The sequence below is a fragment of the Salvelinus namaycush genome, chromosome 18 (assembly GCF_016432855.1).
Source record: "Salvelinus namaycush isolate Seneca chromosome 18, SaNama_1.0, whole genome shotgun sequence".
Lineage (NCBI taxonomy): Eukaryota > Metazoa > Chordata > Actinopteri > Salmoniformes > Salmonidae > Salvelinus > Salvelinus namaycush.
Genome location: NC_052324.1, coordinates 5,140,546 through 5,163,747, shown reverse-complemented (window position 1 = coordinate 5,163,747; position 23,202 = coordinate 5,140,546). Strand labels below are relative to the sequence as shown.

The 23,202-nt window shown below is 42.5% G+C and overlaps 1 protein-coding gene across 1 annotated transcript in view; it reads right to left on the bottom strand.

The window, feature by feature from the left end:
• The window catches only part of LOC120063035 (glutamate receptor ionotropic, delta-2-like), an 87,483-nt gene that overhangs the window by 60,207 nt on the left and 4,074 nt on the right, over positions 1-23,202 (bottom strand). The window contains exon 2 of the mRNA XM_039013151.1: positions 15,933-16,128. Within this exon, the coding sequence (XP_038869079.1) occupies positions 15,933-16,128 (196 nt within the window). The remainder of the gene's footprint in view (positions 1-15,932; positions 16,129-23,202) is intronic.

Below are 23,202 nucleotides of genomic sequence, written 5' to 3'. Positions count from 1 at the left end.
GTAGGTGTTATGTATTTGCATCCTCTGCCTTATTATGGATTGAGAGTTACCTATCTAATAGAACACAGAGGGTTTTTGTTAATGCAAGCCTCTCTCGTGCTAATTTCATTGAGTGTGGTGTACCGCAGGGCAGCCAGCTTGGGCCATTATTGTTTCGAGTTTTTAAAAATTACTTTCCATTGACCTTGAATAAAGCCTGTGCGTCTATGTACGCTGATGACTCAACAGTATACACGTCGGCTGCAACAGTAAAATAAATAACTGAGACATTTAACATAGAGCTCCTGTCAGTTTTAGGCTGGTGCTAAATATCTCAAAAACTAAAAGCATACTTTTTGGGACAAATCACTCGCTCAACGCTAAACCTCGTTTAGATCTATTATTGAATAATGTGGCTATTGAGCAAGTTGAGGAGACTAAACTGCTGGATGTAACCCTAGATAGCAAGCTGTCATGGTCAAAATATATAGACTCAATGGTTACTAAAATGGGAAGAGGTCTATCCATAATAAGGCGTTCCTCTGCCTTCTTGACATCTCAGTCGACCAGACAGGTCCTAAAGCTGCACGTATCGCACTTAGATGTAGACAGAGGGAAAGTGTCAGTAGCATGCATGTCAGTCTCTCCTGGCTCAAAGTTGAGGACAGATTGACTGCATCCCTATTGGTCTTTGTCCGAGGTATTGATGTGTTAAAGGTACCGAACTGTCTGTTCAAGCAGTTGGCACACAGTTTAGACACTCATCAGTACACAAGACATGCAACCAGAGGTCTCTTCACGGTCCCCAGGTCCAGAACAGAGGCTGGGAAACGCACAGCATTAAATAAAACCATGACTACATGGAACTCTCTGCCACCCCAGGTAACAAGCTTGCAATAAAACCAGTTGAAAAAACAGATAAAACAACACCTTACTGCACAGGGGACTGTGGAGAGAGACACAGCCATTTGATATATCTTGTATTGTAATTTGCATTGTACTATATATTAGACCTAGATATTGTGTATGTACTGATATGTAGGCTATGTGTGGCGTTTTTAATTTATGTATTTCAGTCCTTGACTAATAATGTTCTGTATTACAGTACCAGTCAAACGTTTGGACACACTTGCACATTGTAGAATAATAGTGAAGACATCAAAACTATGAAATAATACATATAGATTCATGTAGTAACCAAAAAAGTGTTAAACAAATCAAAATATATTTTATATTTTTGATTCTTCAAACTAGCCACCTTTTGTCTTGATGACATCTTTACACTCTCTTGGCATTTTCTCAACCAGCTTCACCTGGAATGTTTTTGTGGGAACTCTAGCACTTGTTGGCTGCTTTTCCTTCAATCTGCGGTCCAACTCATCCCAAACCATCTCAATTGGGTTGAGGTCGGGGGATTGTGTAGGCCAGGTCATCTGATGCAGCACTCCACCACTCTTCCTCTTGGTCAAATAGCCCGTACACAGCCTGGAGATTTGTTGGGTCATTGTCTTGTTGAAAAACAAATGATAGTCCCACTAAGGGCAAACCAGATGGGATGGCGTATCGCTGCTTATGTGTGCATTGAATTCTAAATAAATCACACACAGACAGTGCCACCAGCAAAGCACCCCTGCAACATCACACCTCCTCCTCCATGCTTCACGGTGGGAAGCACACATGCAGAGATCATCCGTTCACAAACTCTGCGTCTCACAAAGACACGGCGGTTATAACCAAAAATCTCACATTTGGACTCATCAGACCAAAGGACAGATTTACACCAGTCTAATGTCCATTGCTCGTGTTTCTTGGCCCAAGCAAGTCTCTTCTTATTATTGGTGTCCTTTAGTAGCAGTTTCTTTGCAGCAATTCGACCATGAAGGTCTGATTCACGCAATCTCCAAAAAAACAGTTAATGTTGAGATGTGTCTGTTACTTGAACTCTGTGAAACATTTATTTGGGCTGCAATTTCTGAGGCTGGTAACTCTAATGAACTTATCCTCTGCAGCAGAAGTAACTCTGGTTCTTCCTTTCCTGTGGCCAGTTTCATCATAGTGCTTGCTGGTTTTTGCGACTGCACTTGAAGAAACTTTCAAAGTTCTTGAAATTTTCCAGATTGACTGACCTTCATGCCTTAAAGTAACGGTGGATTGTCATTTCTCTTTGTTTATTTGATCTGTTCTTGCCATAATATGGACTTGGTCTTTTAGCAAATAGGGCTATCTTCTGTATACCACCCCTACCTTGTCACAACAGAACTGATTGTCTGTCTCAAATGCATTACGAAGGAAAGAAAATTTACTTTTAAAAAGGCACACCTGTTAATTGAATTGCATTCCAGGTGACTACCCCGTGAAGATGGTTGCGAGAATGCCAAGAGTGTGCATCGCTGTCATCAAGGCAAAGGGTGGCTACTGTACTTTGAAGAATCTCAAATATAAAACATTTTGATTTGTTTAACACTTATTTGGTTACTACATGATTCAATTTGTGTTATTTCATAGTTTTTATGACTTCACTGTTATTCTACAATGTAGAAAATAGTAAAAATACATGGAATGAGTAGGTGTGTCCAAACTTTTGACTGGTACTGTATGTATCATGTCATGTTTCATGTGGATCCCCGGAAGAGTAGCTGATGCTTTTGCAGTGGCTAATCCGGATCCTAATAAAGACCAAACACAAAATTATTACAGATGTTAGTGCTACAGGTCAGTAGTCATTGTGGCAGGTAGTTTTAAGAGTTTTTGGGAACAAGAATGATGGTGGTCAGCTTAAGACGTGGGGATTATAGACTTGAACAAGCAGGGGTTGAAATTGACAGTGAAGATGCCTGCCAGCTGGTCTGGCATGCCCTGGAATACCGGCCCCACGGTATTTCGAGTGTTGACCAGATTAAAAACCTTACTTATGTCGAAACATACATAAAATAGATTGAGTTCGTCTGGTAGACAGGCATCGTTGGATAGATCACGGCTAGGTCTACCTTTGTAATCTACCTTGTTCCTATATTGTCCTTTTGCCTGTTTGATGGCTCTGTGGAGAATCTCCAGTCCCAGCCTGCTATAGAAACTCTGTCTGTTATCTGATCTGGCCTAAGGCTGAGGTTACCCCCACACCCCTACGTGGGTGGGAGGAGGGAAGAGGAGAGCGCTGGGTTGGCTCCCTCCCTGGTTCTGGACCGTGATGTAATTTTGTCTCCCTGTTCCAAAAGTCCCATTAGGCCTTGGCCCGGCGCCATCTTGTCTCAGACATACAGAGATAAAGACGTGTGGAGGTTGTGAGAGCAAACAGAATGAGAATGAGATGGCATCACCAGCATCGGGAGGGAGGCAAGACAGAGAGAGGGTCAGGGAAGGCTCCACCTGCACAATTTATACAGACGCTGTATCCTCCATCAGATCCACGGCCTCTTTGTTTTGTAATTTATTTACAATCCAATCATTGACCTTGGGGCACAAAACAAAGCGAAGGTGGTGCGATTCATTCTCTTTTCCTTCTCGTCTGGGGGAATACCAATGTGAAATTGAATGATTCAATTTGGGTCATCTTGCTGGAAAACACAGGTCTGGGCGGGTCAAGATTAAGCTTGTCTTTAGAAGATAGTTTTTCTTTGTCGTTTTTGCATTGATGTTTCCCTCTCAATTTATGCAGTCAAGCTTTTGCAACATTTAACCTCCTTTGTGGTGTGATTGCCTTTCCCTCCGTGTGCTCCGTGTACTCCTTTAATCTGGTAATGATCTGTATTTATCTCAAGTGGCTCGTTAAGGGAGAGTGTCAAAACGATCTAACCATACAAATGTCCTTTGTGAAGGGGAAAAGAATGCTAAACGAACAGGGCGAGAGTCCAAAAGAACATTAGCTCAACTGCAAACATTAACACTGTTGCTCGAAGGGTGCCGAGTAAAGAGAACAATAACTGAACATAGTTTCACACATCCATTGCACGTCATTTTTACCACGGTAGCATCTCAACATTTCCACATGCAAAAATACTCTCAAATACAGCATCCATATTAGCAGTCCCAATAGACTCAGTACTCCCAGTATTCTGCGGTGGAAACACATTATTTTAGAAAAAGAGCTGAAGCTCAAGTTATCTTAGATTACTGGGATCCGTGACTGACGGCACATCCCCCTCCACCACCACCACCACCCACTCCACGATAGTTAGGTCTCCTCCAGGACAAGTGTATACACAGGGTGGCTGGGGAGCTGAGGAGAGAGGGAAGAAGATGAAAAGTCAGCCCGATACACCATCAATTAACATCACTCCTCCCTCTGCCCCTCAGCCTCCTCTTCTTCGCTGCAGGATATTATACAACCTCCCCCCCTAACACCCGTACCAAACCCCCACCCCTAATTGCCATTTCCATCCCTGCTCTTTCATTGATTTTCTTATTATGCATTTCTATAATTACAAACTCCTGCGGCGAGGGCTGGATGCGGTTAAGTCATGACAGATCAGGCTATTTAACAGACCCAGGGGCCACGGCGATGCAGCCATAGCCCATTCTTACTCTCACTCACTCAATCACACACACACACTTTATTATTTCACTATCTTAGCCCTGTCCCCATATCATCCCCCTTGTTTTCTTGCTCTTTCTCTCTTTCACTTACAGCCAGTCCTTCAGATGCCTAGCAACCATCCCAGAACTAAATCAATCAGCAGAGAGTGAGATCAGTGCAGGCAGGCCAGTCTCTTTCTCCCTCTGTCTTTCTCTCCCTCTACAGCTGCACACTCTCTCGGGCCCGTCTTGTCTTTTATTTGTCCCTCTACTCCTCCTTCAATGTTCAGTCTAAATTCTCCCTGACCCTTCCCTCCCTCTCTCCCATCCTCTCTCTTAGTATTCTGAGGGACAGGATAACAAAGGCACACTGTTATCTGCATCAAAGGACGGAACCGATTTATGTTTGTGGTTTTGAAATCTAATTGAAATCTAATTACATATCACCGTGAAATGCGACTTTTAAGTGCTTTAGAGATGAACTCAACCCCTACAAAAGTAAAGTACACTGTAAAGCATACTCAGTTTGGTTAAAGGGATAGTTTATGCAAAATATATATTTGTGTCGAATTACCCTTACCTTGAGTTGTGTAGGAAGGCCCATGGTGACAGAATCCCCAATAATCCATTATTTACTTCTGGCTATGTATTATTGTCGTCAGAATCCATGACTGTACACAGACGAACCGATGTTAGCAAATCAAACCCTCACACACACACACACACACACACACACACACACACACACACACACACACACACACACACACACACACACACACACACACAGTGTGTTTTAAGAGAGCCATCCGGCAGTGAAACAGGTGTTAGAGAGGCCCTCGGAGCACTGAGCCACTCCGCACAGAGACCACACACAGTGGAAGACAGACAGACAGACAGGCAGAGAGGAGAAGAACAGCTCATTGATATGCTCTGGTGTAAACAATGTCTCTCATTCTTACTGCACCACGTTTAACATATTTCAATATGACAAGAAACTAATGAGCATACTGGGGTGGGGGGGGGGGGGGGGGGGGGTGAGAAAGATAAAGTAAATAAGAGCTTTTACAATGTGAAGACTAAACTCTTTTGTTTGCATCTTTTCTTCTAGCTTCTCTTTTCTTTTCTTTAATTATGCAGTGGCACTAGAGAGACTCAGCCATGGTGCAAATTACAGAGGAGCCATAATGAGACGTTATCTCCCCTAAATGCAACAAAATAATGCTGATTGAACTATTTTCCTATTTGTTTAAAATGAAGTGGTTAATGTGTTTTACAGTGGTAAATATGAAAATAAAATATCACAATGAAACCATGGATTAAACCATTTACTACTGGTGTTCTCCGTGCCATCCATGGCCGGAAGTAGGAGACCGTTTATTTAGCTTTACTATTTTCAATCAATATTAGTTTTTTTTTCCTGGATCAGCTGATGATGGTCGACAATATCACTAGACAACTAGCCTACAGCTAGACACCAATGCACATCCAATCCATCCAACAAGTACACGTTCATAACAGTAGGCCTTTAGTTGACTCTTTCAGTTAGAAGCATTAGATTTTGCAATGGCATAGGTCTTCATTATTTTGGATTTGACTGCCCATGAGTACTGTTTTCACAGTGAAACGTAATGACACATAATGTAGGCATAGCACATTTTTCCACGATTCCACGATCTAAACAAAGGTTCAAGTTCCATGTTAGTTCAATTGTTAAATGCTTAGTAATGAAAAATAATACTGTCATAAATGTCGTTAATGTAAAGAAATAAAAGGTTGTGTTTGATGTCACACGATCTGTGACGACTCCAAGCATTAACTCATGAATTATGGACAACTCATGAACTAGGGTGTAAAACACATTTTGATTCAACTCATCTATTGTATTGAATGTAGACTACCTATTTTGCGTGTGTTCATGTGTTTAAAATTGCCTTGGCTGAGAGGGTAGGCTACCAGCAGTGGTGTAGACCTAGTGGAGGGTAAATGCAAGTAAACGCTGTTTACCCACCGTGTTCCAAAAAATGCGTTGAAAGTATAAGGAGCGTTACTTTTTTCACCGTGACCAGCAATCGGAGTTTACAACCTATTTTTTTTATTAAACTACATCACTGGCTAACGGAAGGCCTATTTGAAGTTCAGGGTAATACACTTTGTAGCCTAGTCTAGTAAGTTGACCATGTGTGTTAGAGTGACCATCCTGTTTTTCCCGGGACAGTTTCAGCCCCATTTCAGTTGTCCCGACGTTTCAGGCCACAAAAAATGTACATTTGTCAGCAAGATGCATCAGTTAATGTAGGCCTAATCAATGGCAAGCGCTGAATGTCAAATCAAATGAAATCAAACTGTATTTGACACATACACCGAAAACAACAAGTGTAGACTTTACCATGAAATGCTTACTTACAAGCCCTTATGGCTGCAATCCCGTTAACGGGATGATATGACAACAGCCAGTGAAAGTGCAGGGCGCCAAATTCAAACAGAAATCTCATAATTAAAATTCCTCAAACATACATGTATCTTATACCATTTTATAACAGTAATCTTGTTGTTAATCCCACCAAAGTGTCCGATTTCAAATAGGCTTTACAGCAAAAGCACCACAAACGATTATGTTAGGTCACCGCAAAATCACAGAAAAACACAGTCATTTTTCCAGCCAAAGACAGGAGTCACAAAAAGCAGAAATAGAGATAAAATTAATCACTAACCTTTGATGATCTTCATCAGATGACACTCATAGGACTTCATGTTACACAATACATATATGTTTTGTTCAAATAAAGTTCATATTTATATCCAAAAACCTCGGTTTACATTGGCGCCATGTTCAGAAATGCCTCCAAAATATCCAGAGAAATTGCAGAGAGCCACGTCAAATAACATAAATACTCATCATAAACTTTGATGAAAGATACATGTTTTACATAGAATTAAAGATACACTTGTTCTTAATGCAACCGCTGTGTCAGATTTCAAAAGCTTTACGGCAAAAGCACAATATTCAATAATCTGAGAACAGCATTCAGCCACAAAAGGAAGCCATACAGTTAGCCGCCAAATTGTGCAGTCAACAAAACTCGTAAAAAGCATTATAAATCTTCACTTACCTTTGCTGATCTTCGTCGGAATGCACTCCCAGGACTCCCACTTCCACAAGAAATGTTCGTTTTGTTCGGTAATGTCCATCATTTATGTCCAAATAGCTATTTTTGTTAGCGTGTTTGGTAAACAAATCCAAAGTCAGGAAGCGCGTTCACTAAAAGCAGACGAAATGTCAAAAAGTTCCGTAACAGTAAGTAGAAACATGTTAAACGATGTATTGAATCAATCTTTAGAATGTTTTTAACATAAATCTTCAGTAACGTTCCAACCGGAGAATTACATTGACTTCAGATGTGCGATGGAACAGAGCTCCCTCTCATGTGAACGCGCATGGTCAGAGCATGGTCAGGTCATGATAGACCTGACTAATTCCTGTCTCCTTCGGCCCCACTTCACAGTAGAGGCATCAGACAAGGTTCTACAGGATGTTGACATCTAGTGGAAGCCGTAGGAAGTGGAAACTCATCCATATCCCACTGTGTATTCAATAGGGGCTTGGTTAAAAATCGACCAACCTCAGATTTCCCACTTTCTGTTTGGATTTTTTCTTAGGTTTTTGCCTGCCATATGAGTTCTGTTATACTCACAGACATCATTCAAACAGTTTTAGAAACTTCAGAGTGTTTTCTATCCAATACTAATAATAATATGCATATATTAGCAACTGGGACTGAGGAGCAGGCAGTTTACTATGGGCACCTCTGTGCACCTTTCATCCAAGCTACTCAATACTGCCCCTGCAGCCATAAGAAGTTTTAACCAACAGTGCAGTTCAAGAAGAAAAACATATTTACCAAGTAGACTAAAATAAAAAGTAACACAATAAGAATAACAATAACTAGGCTATATACAGGGGGCACCGGTACCGAGTCAGTGTGCAGGGATACAGGCTAGTTGAGGTATTCTGTACAATAGGCACACCTTTTGGTGTTTTGTAACAGATGTCTATTTCCATTCATCAAATAGCATGAGTATACATGCAGTTTGGATGCTGGAACTATTTTAGAGTGGACGAACATTCCACATTTTCATGAATAGTTGTGTTCATGCCACATTAAGGTAATTCATTTTTACAGTTTATTATTAGGCCCATATAAATAAATCTCATCTCAATAGAGACCCCCACCCAAATATCATGGTGTAATTCACACTCTGGACTGTAATTCACACCACTGTTGCCATTACTCTCCCATGCTCTCTCTTCCCCTCCCTCCCCCCCTCTGTCACTCACTCTATCACTCACTCTATCACTCACTCTATCACTCTACCTACCTACCTACCTACCTACCTACCTACCTACCTACCTACCTACCTACCTACCTACCTACCTACCTACCTACCTACCTACCTACCTACCCTACCCTACCCTACCCTACCCTACCCTACCCTACCCTACACTATACTATATACAAAAGTACATGGACACACCTTTAAATTAGTGGATTCGGCTATTTCAGCCACACCCGTTGCTGACAGGTGTATAGAATTTAGCACACAGCCATGAATCTCAATAGACAAGCATTGGCAGTAGAATGGTCTTACTGAAGAGCACAGTGACTTTCAACGTGGCACCATGATAGGATGCCACCTTTCCAACAAGTCAGTTCGTCAAATTTCTGCCCTACTAGAGCTGCCCCGGTCAACTGTAAGTGCTATTAATGTGAAGTGGAAACGTCTAGGAGCAACAACGGCTCAGCCATGAAGTGGTAGGCCACACAAGCTCACTGAACGAATGCTGAAGTATATAGTGTGTAAAAATCGTCTGTCCTCAGTTGCAACACTCACTACCGAGTTCCAAAATGCCTCTGGAAGCAATGTCAGCACAAGAACTGTTCGTCGAGAGCTTCATGAAATGGGTTTCCATGGCAGAGCAGCTCCACACAAGCCTAAAATCACCATGCGCAATGCTAAGCGTCGGCTGGAGTGGTATAAAACTCCATGATGCCCATTCTTTTTTTTATGAGATCGAAGAGCAGGTGTCCACATACTTTTGGTCATGTAGTCTATCCATCTATCCATCTATTCATCTATCATCCCCTCTCTATCTCCATCTACCCCGTCCCTCTCTCTTAAGTGTGAGGGACATGTTTGCAATATAAGCCCTTGGTAATGAAGTCGGCACAATGAGAAAAATGACTGAGATCACTTTTAGCACTGCTGTGTGAAGGACGACCTCATTTGTAGTCAGCAAAAGACACCTTCCATCTCCCCCTCCATCCCTCCCTCCCTCTATATCTCTCCAGAGATGAGCCATGACCATTTCCTCCTGCATCCAGAAAGAACCAACTAGCAGAAGGATGATTCACCATTACCTGGGTTATTAGCATAATCTTCATAGCTACTCTCGTTATTCCAGACAGAGCTGCATGCATATGTGGAATCGACGGCAATTTTAGTTCTCTAGAGGACACTGCTGTAGTGAAAGAGAAGACGTACAGCCTCGGCCTCCGGCCACATGAAAATGAGCAGTGATGGGAGCCATGCTATTAAAGTACTATGTCAGGATATACTTGAAAGCCCAACAGTATATAATAAACTACAGTAAAATCTTCTTCTTCTACATTGTAGAATAATAGTGAAGACATCAAAACTATGAAATAACACATATGAAATCATGTAGTAACAAAAAAAGTGTTAAACAAATCAAAATATATTTTATATTTGCAATTCTTCAAAGCAGCCACCCTTTGCCTTGATGACAGCTTCGTACATTTCTCTTTGCTTATTTGAGCTGTTCTTGCCATAATATGGACTTAATAGGGCTATCTTGTGTCAAAGCACAACTGATTGGCTCAAACGCATCAACGAAAGAAATTCCACAAATGAACTATGAACAAGGCACACCTATTAATTGAAATGCATTCCAGGTGACTACCTCATGAAGCTGGTTGAGATAATGCCAAGAGTGTGCAAAGCTATCATCAAGGTAAAGGGTTGATACTTTGAACAGACGCACATTTGAGCGCCCCTGAAATGAGTAGGTGTGTCCAAGACTTTTATATACAGTACCAGTCAAAAGTTTGGACACATCTACTCATTCGATAATTATTATTTTTTTTGACCATTTTCTACATTGTAGAATGATAGTGAAGAAATCAAAACTATGAAATAACACATGGGGAATCATGTAGTAACCAAAAAAGTGTTTTATGTATATTTTATTTTTGAGATTATTCAATCAAAACTTCTGTGTCTGCTCTAGTCTCCATTCCAATGAGTCTCTCGCACTAGATGGCTTACTTCCGCCAGAGTGGAAGACGTAAAGAAAGAGGCCCAACTCTGTCTCCCTCCAGCAGGATGTGTTTTTACTTTCTCTCCCACCAAGCAAGGAGTTTTTATATGGAGTTCAATGAGAGTATCAAATTTGGTCAACAAAAAATGGATGGTTTATTTGCTACATGTAGTTTGCTTCTGTTTAAGCTAGAGATCTACATTTTCATTGCATTGGCTGCGTGAGACACAAAAAAAGTAACTTGTTATACTATTATTAACTATTATTAACTATTATAGGATTTCTCTATGGTTATACATAGTATTGGATCCACCGCATCCGCCAATGGAGGCGTTTCGCCGTCTTCTAACAAAAACATCTGTGGCGTCGGAAACGCTCCAGACGTTAGCCTACAAACTAATATGACCCCTCTATGGAAAGGTGAGACTCTCACAAACATGTATATGTCAGACGCCCACAAGCCTCACAAAACTCGTCTGAAGGCACCACGGTACCAGTTAAACATTTTTATGGAAGCATATATGGAAGTAGTTTTTGTTTTTCTTATACCTAAAGGGGTCCTTCAATTCTAAATGAAATAGCTAAATGATCCTTGGTATGAACATTTAAAAACAATTCCATATGTTAACTTAGTAGAACCCCCCCACTTTGACTCTTAAGGATTTTAAGATTGATAGTCAAATGGGTATGATATCAACAATATGTGGGGCCTCCCGGGTGGCGCAGTGGTCTAGGGCACTGCATCGCAGTGCTAACTGCGCCACCAGAGTCTCTGGGTTCGCGCCCAGGCTCTGTCGCAGCCGGCCGCGACCGGGAGGTCCGTGGGGCGACGCACAATTGGCATAGCGTCGTCCGGGTTAGGGAGGGTTTGGCCGGTAGGGATATCCTTGTCTCATCGCGCTCCAGCGACTCCTGTGGCGGGCCGGGCGCAGTGCGCGCTAACCAAGGGGGCCAGGTACACGGTGTTTCCTCCGACACATTGGTGCGGCTGGCTTCCGGGTTGGAGGCGCGCTGTGTTAAGAAGCAGTGCGGCTTGGTTGGGTTGTGCTTCGGAGGACGCATGGCTTTCAACCTTCGTCTCTCCCGAGCCCGTACGGGAGTTGTAGCGATGAGACAAGATAGTAATTACTAGCGATTGGATACCACGAACATTGGGGAGTAAATGGGATAAAAAAAATAAAAAAAAAAAAAAAAAAAAAATATGTGAAAAATCTAATAATAATATATTGCTAAGATTCCAAGAATAGATTTTGGATTAGATTTACAGTACATTCGGAAAGTATTCAGACCCCTTGACTTTTTACACATTTTGTTATGTTAGAGCCTTATTCTAAAATGTATTAAATAGTTTTTCCCCGTTATCAAATTACACACAATACCCCACAATGACAAAGCAAGGTTGTACATTTTTTTTGTAACTTTATAAATAAATAAACAACTGAAATTTCACATTTACACAAGGATTCAGGCCCTTTACTAAGTACTTTGTTGAAGCAACTTTGGCAGCGATTACAGCCTCGAGTCTTCTTGGGTATAACGCTATAAGCTCGGAACACCTGTATTTGGGGAGTTTCTTCCATTATCCTCTGCAGATCCTCTCAAGCTCTGTCAGATTGGATGGGGAGTGTCGTTGCACAGCTATTTTCAGGTCTCTCCAGAGATTTTTGATCAGGTTTCAAGTCCGCGCTCTGGCTGGGTCACTCAAGGACATTCAGAGACTTGTCCCGAAGGCACTCCTACATTGTCTTGGCTGTATGCTTAGGGTTGTTGTTCTGTTGGAAGGTGAACCTTCACCCCAGTCTGAGGTCCTGAGTGCTCTGGAGCAGGTTTTCATCAAAGATCTCTATGTACTTTGCTCCATTCATCTTTCCCTCGATCCCGACTAGTCTCCCAGTCCATTCTGCAGAAAAACTTCCCCACAGCATGATGCTGCCACCACCATGCTTCACCGTAGGGATGGTGCCAGGTTTCCTCCAGACGTGATGCTTGGCATTCAGGCTAAAATAGTTTAATCTTGGTTTCATCAGACCAGAGAATCTTTTTTCTCATGGTCTGAGAGTCCTTTAGGTGCCTTTTGGCAAACTCCCAGCGGGCTGTCATGTGCCTTTTACTGAGGAGTGGTATTTCTCTGGTCACTGTACCATAAAGGCCTAATTGCTGGAGCGCTGCAGAGATGGTTATCCTTCTGGAAGGTTCTCCCATCTCCACAGAGAAACTCTGGAGCTCTGTCAAAATGACCATCGGATTCTTGGTCACCTACCTGACCCAGGCCCTTCTCCCCCAATTGCTCAGTTTGGCCGGGCGGCCAGCTCTAGGAAGAGTCTTGGTGGTTCCAAACTTCCATTTAAGATTGATGGAGGCAACTGTGTTCTTGGGGACGTTCAATGCTGCAGACATTTTTTGGTACCCTTCCCCAGATCTCTGCCTCGACACAATCCTGTCTCACAATCCTGTTACGGAAATTCGTTCGACCAATTGCGGGACCATATATAGACAGGTGTGTGTCTTTCCAAATCATGTCCAGTCAATTGAATTTACCACAGGTGGACTCCAATCAAGTTGTAGAAACATCTCAAGCGTGATCAATGGAAACAGGATGCACCTGAGCTCAATTTTGATTCTCATAGCAAAGGGTCTGAATAATTATGTAAAGAAGGTATTTCTGTTGTTAGTTTTTTTTAGAAATTGGAAACATTTCTAAAAAACGATTTTCGCTTTGTCATTATGGGGTATTTATTTAATAAGGCTGTAACGTAACAAAATGTGGAAAAGGGGAAGGGGTCTGAATACTTTCCGAATACACTGTGCACCTTTCTACCTACTCAAAGCGCTTTTACATAGTAAGGCGGAAACTGACCTTATCCACCACCAATGTGTGGCACCCACTTGGTTGATGCACGCCAACCATTTTGTGCCAGAACGCTCACTACACATAAGCTGTCATGATTGGTGGAGAGGTGAGAATGAAGGAGATGATTAGATGGCCATGATAGAACGGGGTCAGGTTGGGAATTTAACCAGGACAAACGTGTTAACACCCCTACTCTTGTGATAAGTGCCATGGGATTTTAAATGACCACAATTAACATCCCATCTGAAAGACTGCACCATAAGCTGGCCAATGTCCCCTGCACTGCCCTGGGACATTATCTTAAGAGGAAAGAGTGTCCCCTACTGACCCTCCAACACCACTTCCAGCAGTATCTGGTCTCCCATCTAGGGACTGACCAGGACCAACGCTGCTTAGCTTGAGGTAAGCCAGCAGCTGGATGCAGGGAGGTATGCTGCTTGAGGGGAACCTAAAAAAGTATTGAACGTAATGAGCTTTGACTGAAGTGGCAGAGATTGGTACCTCTAAGATTGTCCTTCAGGGTCCTGCTATATGTTCCTGATAAAAGAAACGCAGGGGCTCTGACAGATCATATTATTCTGCTACAATGACTGCAATCTGAAAAGTGTGGTGGAGAAAATCCATACTGCCTGGGACTGTGATTCTGAGGGGTGTATTGACAGTGTGTGGAATATCCAACTGTCAACACCCAACCAACAAAACATGGAGCAGGAGAGAGAGGCATAAAATACATAAGGAAGGTATGCACTCATGGCTGCCGGAGTCACTGGACCTTCAGACAAAAGATACTGCTTTTCAGAGATACTGCTTCAAAATGTAAAAACTATCTTTTTTTTTTAAAGAAAGGGGGAAAAAACGATTCTTGTCATTGCAAGGGAGAGAGTCAGGGACACCAGTATCACACTAGAGGGAGGCGTTGAGCCTACAGCCCAGTGAGGGGGAGGGTGGGGGAATAAGGGGAAAAAAAGCAAGGCAGGTAGAGAGAGCGCAGTGGGTGTGGTGGCCTGCATTAAGCTTCACAGTCGTTGTACTTGTCTGCTACTCTGGGGGTGACACCCCTGTCATGCAATATTTATCTGAGCACCTGGGAGTGCTGATCACCTCAACAAATTGCTGACTAATTCATGAAACCAAACCCACTAATAAGATATTCAGCCCTAATAATCCTCAAGGCAAGGAGATGAAGACTTGAAGTCATACTTGAAGTCATACTCATTTACCATTGCTTTAATTGCTGTTACCATGTGTATGTCCCAAATAGCACCCTACTCCCTATACTGTTTAGTGTACTACTTTAGACCATGGCCCATCAAAAGTAGTGCATTAAATAGGGAATAGGGTACCATTTAGGACACGGAGCCTATGTCAGCTCTAATTCAGGAATTAAAACATCAGGGAGGATATACTGTACGTGTATTGAGGCTTACAAATGATGCATTTATGTACCAGTACTAGGCACTTATGGTAGTAAGTAAATATCTAGGGGAATGAGCACTAAACCATGCATACATGTATCTCACAAGAAACATTTAGAGAGCTAGAGTACAGCCTCCTCTCACTCTCTCTCTCTCACTCACTCACTCACTCACTCACTCACTCACTCACTCACTCACTCACTCACTCACTCACTCACTCACTCACTCACTCACTCACTCACTCACTCACTCACTCACTCACTCACTCACTCACTCACTCACTCACTCACTCACTCACTCACTCACTCACTCACTCACTCACTCACTCACTCACTCTCTATCGTTTGCTCTCCCTCCCTTTCACTCTCTCCGTGACTCACACGCTAGTATTCAGTCTGTAGTTGCTGTTTAGAAATGAATGCTTAACAAGCTACTGACAATAAGGAACACATGTAAAAACACGTCACACGTGTCACCCAGCCAGAGGTGCGGTATATGAAACCCTATGAAACATTCATGACTAGTAAGAGGTCTAGGACACAGCATATTAAATAATGTTAGAACACACATGATCTTGTGAGCCTTAGTGGGTAAGAGCATGGTGCTAGCAATGCTAGGGTCATGGGTTCACATCCTGCATTAGTTAGCCAGATTCCCCCAGGTTCACACATACTAAAATGTATGAGCTCACTGTAATGTACGCTGTTTTGGATAAAAGCATCTGCGAAATGGCACAGGCTATGTGAAGTCTGGTACCTTGAGGATGCCCTCCTTGGACTCGCCCACTATTGCATGATAATGGGGGTGTTTTGTTTAGTGTAGTATGGCCACCTACCTTGCGGATGCCCTCCTTGGACTCCTCCACGTTGTTGTCGGCCCCTCCGGTGCGGTTGATCATACGCCACATCTGGGAGTACATGGGGTCCCTTTCAAAGGGGTTCATGGCCTTACTGCGCACCTGCTCGTACACAGCTGAGTCCAACACCGTCCCGTAGGGCAACTCTGTCTGCTTGGACAGGTCCTGGAGAGACCTATAGACAAATACAGGAGGGGGAGGTTAGGGGAAATGTAGTTCAACATGTACAAAGATACAACATGACGATGATGTGGAATGATAGACACACGTGCAAATAATCACACTCCAAACCCATTCACCTACAGTATGCATAGAGGGACACACGCACGCACACACAACAGAAAAGTACACACACACACACACACACACACACACACACACACACACACACACACACACATACATTAGTTAAACAAATAGTTGTTTTGTCAGCGCTGAGTTAATAACCTGAATATAGTTAAGGGTAAACCAGCCAATCAACTGGCAAGAAGCTCCTTGTAGTTCAACTAAAAGGGGAATAATAGAGGAATGTAATAAAATCACTCTCATACCATCACCACCTCCAGGGAAATGAAGGTATTTTAATTACAATGCTACGGTTTGATAAGTATTCAAACACTCACCATTTATAACTGTAATAGAAAACCATTACTGGGACTAATTACTGTTTGTTTGTCAAATTGCTTCAACACAAGCTGCCGATGTGACTAGGAGAACAACAATTGCATCGCAGTCAGTATTGTTACACTTCTGTTGTTATCAAGACTGTTTTTTGGGGGGGACAGATTTAGTCCGGTAAAAGAGAACTCCAAAGTAAGTAAGTACAATCACACGACGAGTTTACCGGAGAATTCATTAATTGAATATCGTTACATCAGCATACTGTCACCCCCCCCCCCTCCCACACTACTCCCCCTGCTCTCTGCAGCTACTTTGAACCCTCTTTGAGGTTTTAATGAACCTGGCTGCCAAATGTTAATCTTTTATTGCTGTCAATTAATCCTTGCCCTTAATTTTCCTACTTCCCTCTTCCACGTTTCGACGTGCCCGTGTCTATCATTTGCATTCTCTTTGAAGGGGGAAATTCTCCTTAAATAATGTGTGGGCACATGGGGATATAGGGAGAGTGATGGTGGGGTGGGTGGAGGAGTCGTAGACTAAGGTAGACGATATGCTTGTGTCCCAAATGGCAACCTATTCCCTATGTAGTGCACCACTTTTGAAAAGGGTCAAAACAACTAAATACCTGTTCAGCAGGGGTGTAGAAATCAAACAGAAAAGAAAAAGGGGAGAAACAGAGAGGGAAGAGCCGGGACTTGTTTACTACACACACTTAGTTGCAAAATGCTGTCCATTGCAAAAAAAATTGCTACAGCGTGCACTAATGAATACACCCCTCTCTCAAACATGTCCCTCACCTTGTGAAGCCACCGTGTGTGATGTGTCCACTGTAGGTTTATTGGTGTTTACTAAGAATACATTGGTATTTGTGTAGCGCTTTTCATGACACTCAAAGACACATTGACAGCCCCTTAAATGTCTAATGTTGTCCCTGACAAAGCAGGTGTTTGCCCAATTCCCCAACACACACACGCAGGCACACACACACACACACGCAGGCACACACACACACACACACACACACACACACACACACACACACACACACACACACACACACACACACACACACACACACACACACACACACACACACACACACACACACACACACACACACCCTCCGTCAATCCATCCCTCCATCCTTATGCTCATCCTTCCACTCCATCTCCTCTCGCTCTAAACGGGTGCGCTCTCCTCTCCTCTCTTTCTTTTTTCTAAACCCAATCCTCAGTCCTCCATCTCTCCTCTTCGATCAATCCGCCCACAATGTCCGCCGACTCCTATCTTTTCACTGTTCACACATTCTGTTCCTACCAGCTCTGCTGCTTCAGCTCCACTGTCCTCCAATCTCCCCCTAAAGGATTCGCAACACTATCTAACAAAAACAATCATCCACAAAACTCAACCTTGGAGTATTATTATTATTATTTTTTTTTAATCGGTCACTTTTTCTTGTCACTGTGTCAAGCCATTCAGCTTTACTGGCTGCACTGACACACCGTAGCAGAGCACTATTAAAATACTATCTATATGACCCTCCTTATCTGTGGATAGAAACAGATTGAAATGTGTGTAAGGACTAAAGAGGGCAGAGATCCAAGAGATCCACTTTCCAAACTCGGTGCAAGAATGGTAATCAAATTTATCAGATTACAGACCATCTAATTACAAGATCAGAGTTTGTTTCCCTTTTCCCCCTCCCATCTCAAATTCACATTCCATAAATCTTGAGGGTTTCCTGTCTGAGGTAGCACATCTCTCATCTTTCAAACAACAGGCCCCTGGGTGTGAAGTTTAGGCTCTAATTATTGCAGTAATGATCCCAGAAGAGTCTACACATTAAAGATAATACATTGAAATGTATGGAAATCATAATTAGCTGCATAGAAGTAGAACGGAGCAATTTGAGAAGGACTCATTAATGACATCTCATGCAAAAACAAAACAAAAAAGGGAAAGGGGGGGGCGTTCCCACTCTCTCTCCCTCTCTCTTTATTTCCCTAACCTTCTTCAGCGAGATGGAGCAGGGAGATGAGATATTCTCGCTAAAGCACAATTAACTTACTACTGCTAGGCATTCCGGAATCTGATTTGCCAAATGAGCGGTGGGGATTTAGGCGTGGCACCGTGAGGGGAGCAAACAAATGATGACAACGAGACGGCAAACAGAGACAAGGCTTAGGAAAGACATGCAATGTCCATCGACGTGGTGTGGGATGTGGTGTTGAAGACATCGACGTGGTGTTGAAGAAGGTTCCTAACTGTTGACTCGGTGCCCCTCTACCTGCCACAACTCACACACACTCCCTCAGATCTGCTCTAGTCTTCCTTCAGCGTGGGCACAGTGCACAGAGTTTCATCCTCCTAAAACACCGTAGAGTCCACAGTGGAGTCCTCGTAAACCAGTTACCCGTTGTGCCCGGGAGAGTGACGTCACCCACAGGATGATAGATCTGATTTGTGCCACACAGGAAATTAAAAACAGAGGGCCCTCACTGGCCCCTAGAGAGGGGATGTGCCCATGTGGCTTCTTCCCAGACAGACACTCCATCTCTCCAGAAACAGCAGACTGCCTGATTGATACAGAGAGTGCTAGAGAGAGCAGTGAGCAGTGCTACGAATGTATATTCCCACGTGGATTCATTTATACACACTCCGTCAACTGCAGTGTGAGGCAATGGAGGCTCCTCACAGCAGGAAGGGTGGGGACCATCCTCCTCAGTGAATTTCATAAAAACAGCGAAACATTTAAAAAGTAATCAGTTCTAGATAAAACGATATATATTCACGTCATCAAATAATTTATCAAAATGTATCAAAACACAAGGTCTACAGTAGCCACAACTACACTCTCTGTGGTAGCACCATGGTATAGCTGGAGGACGAAAAGCTGGAGGACATCTGACTTCAATACAAAACCTAGAAGGCTCATGGTTCTCATCCCTTCAATAGACTTACACAGTAATTATGACAACTTCCGGAGGACGTCCTCCAACCTATTAGAGCTCTTGTAGCATGAACTGACATCTTGTCCACCAAATCAAAGTATCAGAGAATGAATCTAGTACTGAAAGCATAAGCTACAGCTAGTTAGAACTGCAGTGCATAAAATGTGGTGAGTAGTTGACTCGAAGAGAGAGAAAGACAATAGTTTAACAGTTTTTAACAAATGATCTCTTCAAAAATGAAGGAGACGCAAGAGAGAGTGAGAGAGTTAGCTATATTTGTTAGTTTTTTTTCACTTTCACTTACTTAGCTAGCGAATGCAGCTAGCTAGTTTAGTCTACTCAAGCAACCGGCTCAAACAGAGAGGGATACTATGTTAGTTAGATGGTTAAAGCTATCCAACACTGGAACTCTTCCAAGTTAACTTTTTTTATTGTTTAATTTAACCTTTATTTATACAGGTTTTTCTCATTCAGTTAACATCTCTTTTTCAGAGACCTGGTCCAATAGCAGCAGTGGGAACAAAGTTTCAGACAAAAAACGATAAAACGTACATACACAACATTAAACAAAACTATAGACACACATACAGTACAACAATTACATATTACGTTAAAAAAACACAAATGTCTTGACTAAAAAACAGCTGTCCTAAAGACAATTACACTCTTCTATGATATTTACATCGATCAAGTGTTTAAACTCCACCAAAGAGACTAGATCATCAAATTTTACAATGTTCAGGAGAGAATTCTAGGACCATGGAGCTGAGTAACTAAAACTATTTCTTCCATGACCTGTTCTAATTCTTGGTACTGTTAAAAGTAAATGAGAATGGGACCGTAAATGATATTTATTTACAGACATGATTAAAAAAGAAACGAGATAAAATGACATTTTACCTAGTATGGCCTTATAAATCAGTGTATACCAGTGTTTAAGCCTACGCAAGGTCAATGACGACCAGCCAACAGCACTGTAGATAGAGATCACAATGATGTGTTAGATGTTTTTGATTTGTAATGAATCTGAGGGCAGCATGATATACTGAATCAAGTGCTCTAAGGGTAGTGGTTGAGGCCTGCATATATATCCTTTAGGTGACCTAAACTGGGACATGCTTAACACCCCGGCCGTCCTACAATCTAAGCTAGATGCCCTCAATCTCACACAAATGATCAATGAACCTACCAGGTACAACACTAAATCCGTAAACATGGGCACCCTCTTAGATATCATCCTGACCAACTTGCTCTCTAAATACACCTCTGCTGTTTTCAACCAGGATCTCAGCGATCACTGCCTCATTGCCTGCGTCCGTTATGGGTCCAATGTAAAACGACCACCCCTCATCACTGTCAAACGCTCCCTAAAACACTTCTGCGAGCAGGCCTTTCTAAACGACCTGGCCCGGGAATCCTGGAAGGATATTGACCTCATCCCGTTGGTAGAGGATGCCTGGTTGCTCTTTAAAAGTGCTTTCCTCACTGTCTTAAATAAGCATGCCCCTTTCAAAAAATGTAGAACTAAGACAGGATATAGCCCTTGGTTCACTCCAGACTTGACTGCCCTTGACCAGCATAAAAACATCCTGTGGCGTTCTGCATTAGCATTGAATAGCCCCCGCGATATGCAACTTTTCAGGGAAGTCAGGAACCAATATACTCAGTCAGTTAGGAAAGCTAAGGATAGCTTTTTCAAACAGAAATTTGCATCCTGTAGCATTAATTCCAAAAAGTTTTGGGACACAGTAAAGTCCTTGGAGAAAAAGAGCACCTCCTCCCAGCTGCCCACTGCACTGAGGATAGGAAACACTGTCACCACCGATAAATCTACGATTATCGATAATTTCAATAAGGATTTTTCTAAGGCTGGCCATGCTTTCCACCTGGCTACCCCGACCCCGGCCAACATCTCAGCACTCCCTGCAGTGCTGGGAGTTCAGTGTGTCAAATCGGAGGGCCTGTTGTCCAGACCTCTGGCAGTCTCTATGGGGGTGCCACAGGGTTCAATTCTCGGGCCGACTCTTTTCTCTGTATATACAGTTTTAGTCGGTAGTTTACATACACCTTAGCCAAATACATTTAAACTCAGTTTTTCACAATTCCTGACATTTAATTTTAGTAAAAATTCCCTGTCTTAGGTCAGTTACGATCACCACTTTGTTAAGAATGTGAAATGTTCGAATAATCGTAGAGAGAATGATTTATTTCATCTTTTATTTCTTTCATCACATTCCCAGTGGGTCAGAAGTTTACATATGCTCAATTAGTATTTGGTAGCATTGCCTTTAAATTGTTTAACTTGGGTCAAACGTTTCAGGCATCTTTCCACAAGCTTCCCACAATAAGTTGGGTGAATTTTTGCCCATTCCTCCTGACAGAGCTGGTGTAACTGAGTCAGGTTTGTAGGTCTCCTTGCTCGCACACAATTTTTCAGTTCTGCCCACACATTTTCTATAGGATTGAGGTCAGGGCTTTGTGATGGTCACTCCAAGACCTTGACTTTGTTGTTCTTAAGCCATTTTGCCACAACTTTGGAAGTATGCTTGGGGTCATTGTCCATTTGTAAGACCCATTTGCGACCAAGCTTTAACTTCCTGACTGATGTCTTGAGATGTTGCTTTAATATATCCACATAATTTTCCTACCTCATGATGCCATCTATTTTGTGAAGTGCACCAGTCCCTCCTGCAGCAAAGCACTCCCACAACATGATGCTGCCACCCCCATGCTTCACGGTTGGGATGGTGTTCTTCGGCTTGCAAGCCTCCCCCTTTTTCCTCCAAACATAGCGATGGTCATTCTGGCCAAACAGTTCTATTTTTATTTCATCAGACCAGAGGACATTTCTCCAAAAAGTACGATCTTTGTCCCCATGTGCAGTTGCAAACCGTGGTCTGGCATTTTTTATGGCGGTTTTGGATCAGTGGCTTCTTCCTTGCTGAGCGGCCTTTCAGGTTATGTCAATATAGGACTTGTTTTACTGTGGATATATACTTTTGTACCTGTTTCCTCCAGCATCTTGTACAAGGTCCTTTGCTGTTGTTCTGGGATGGATTCGCACTTCTCGCACCAAAATACGTTCATCTCTAGGAGACAGAATGCGTCTCCTTCCTGAGCGGTATGACAGCTGCATGGTCCCATGGTGTTTATACTTGCGTACTATTGTTTGTACAGATGAACGTGGTACCTTCAGGAGTTTGGAAATTGCTCCCAAGGATGAACCAGACTTGTGGAGGTCTACAATTCTTTTCTGTGGTCTTGGCTGATTTCTTTTGATTTTCCCATGATTTCAAGCAAAGAGTCACTGAGTTTGAAGGTAGGCCTTGAAGTACATCCACAGGTACACCTCCAATTGACTCAAATGATGTCAATTAGCCTATCAGACGCTACTAAAGCCATGCCATCATTTTCTGGAATTTTCCAAGCTGTTTAAAGGCACAGTCAACTTAATGCATGTAAACTTCTGACCCAATGGAATTGTGATACAATGAATTATAAGTGAAATAATCTGTCAGTAAACAATTGTTGGAAAAATAGATGTCCTAACTGACTTGCCAAAACTATAGTTTGTTAACAAGAAATTTATGGAGTGGTTGAAAAACGAGTTTTAATGACTCCAACCTAAGTGTATGTAAACATCCGACTTCAACTCTATCAATGATGCTGCTGGTGAT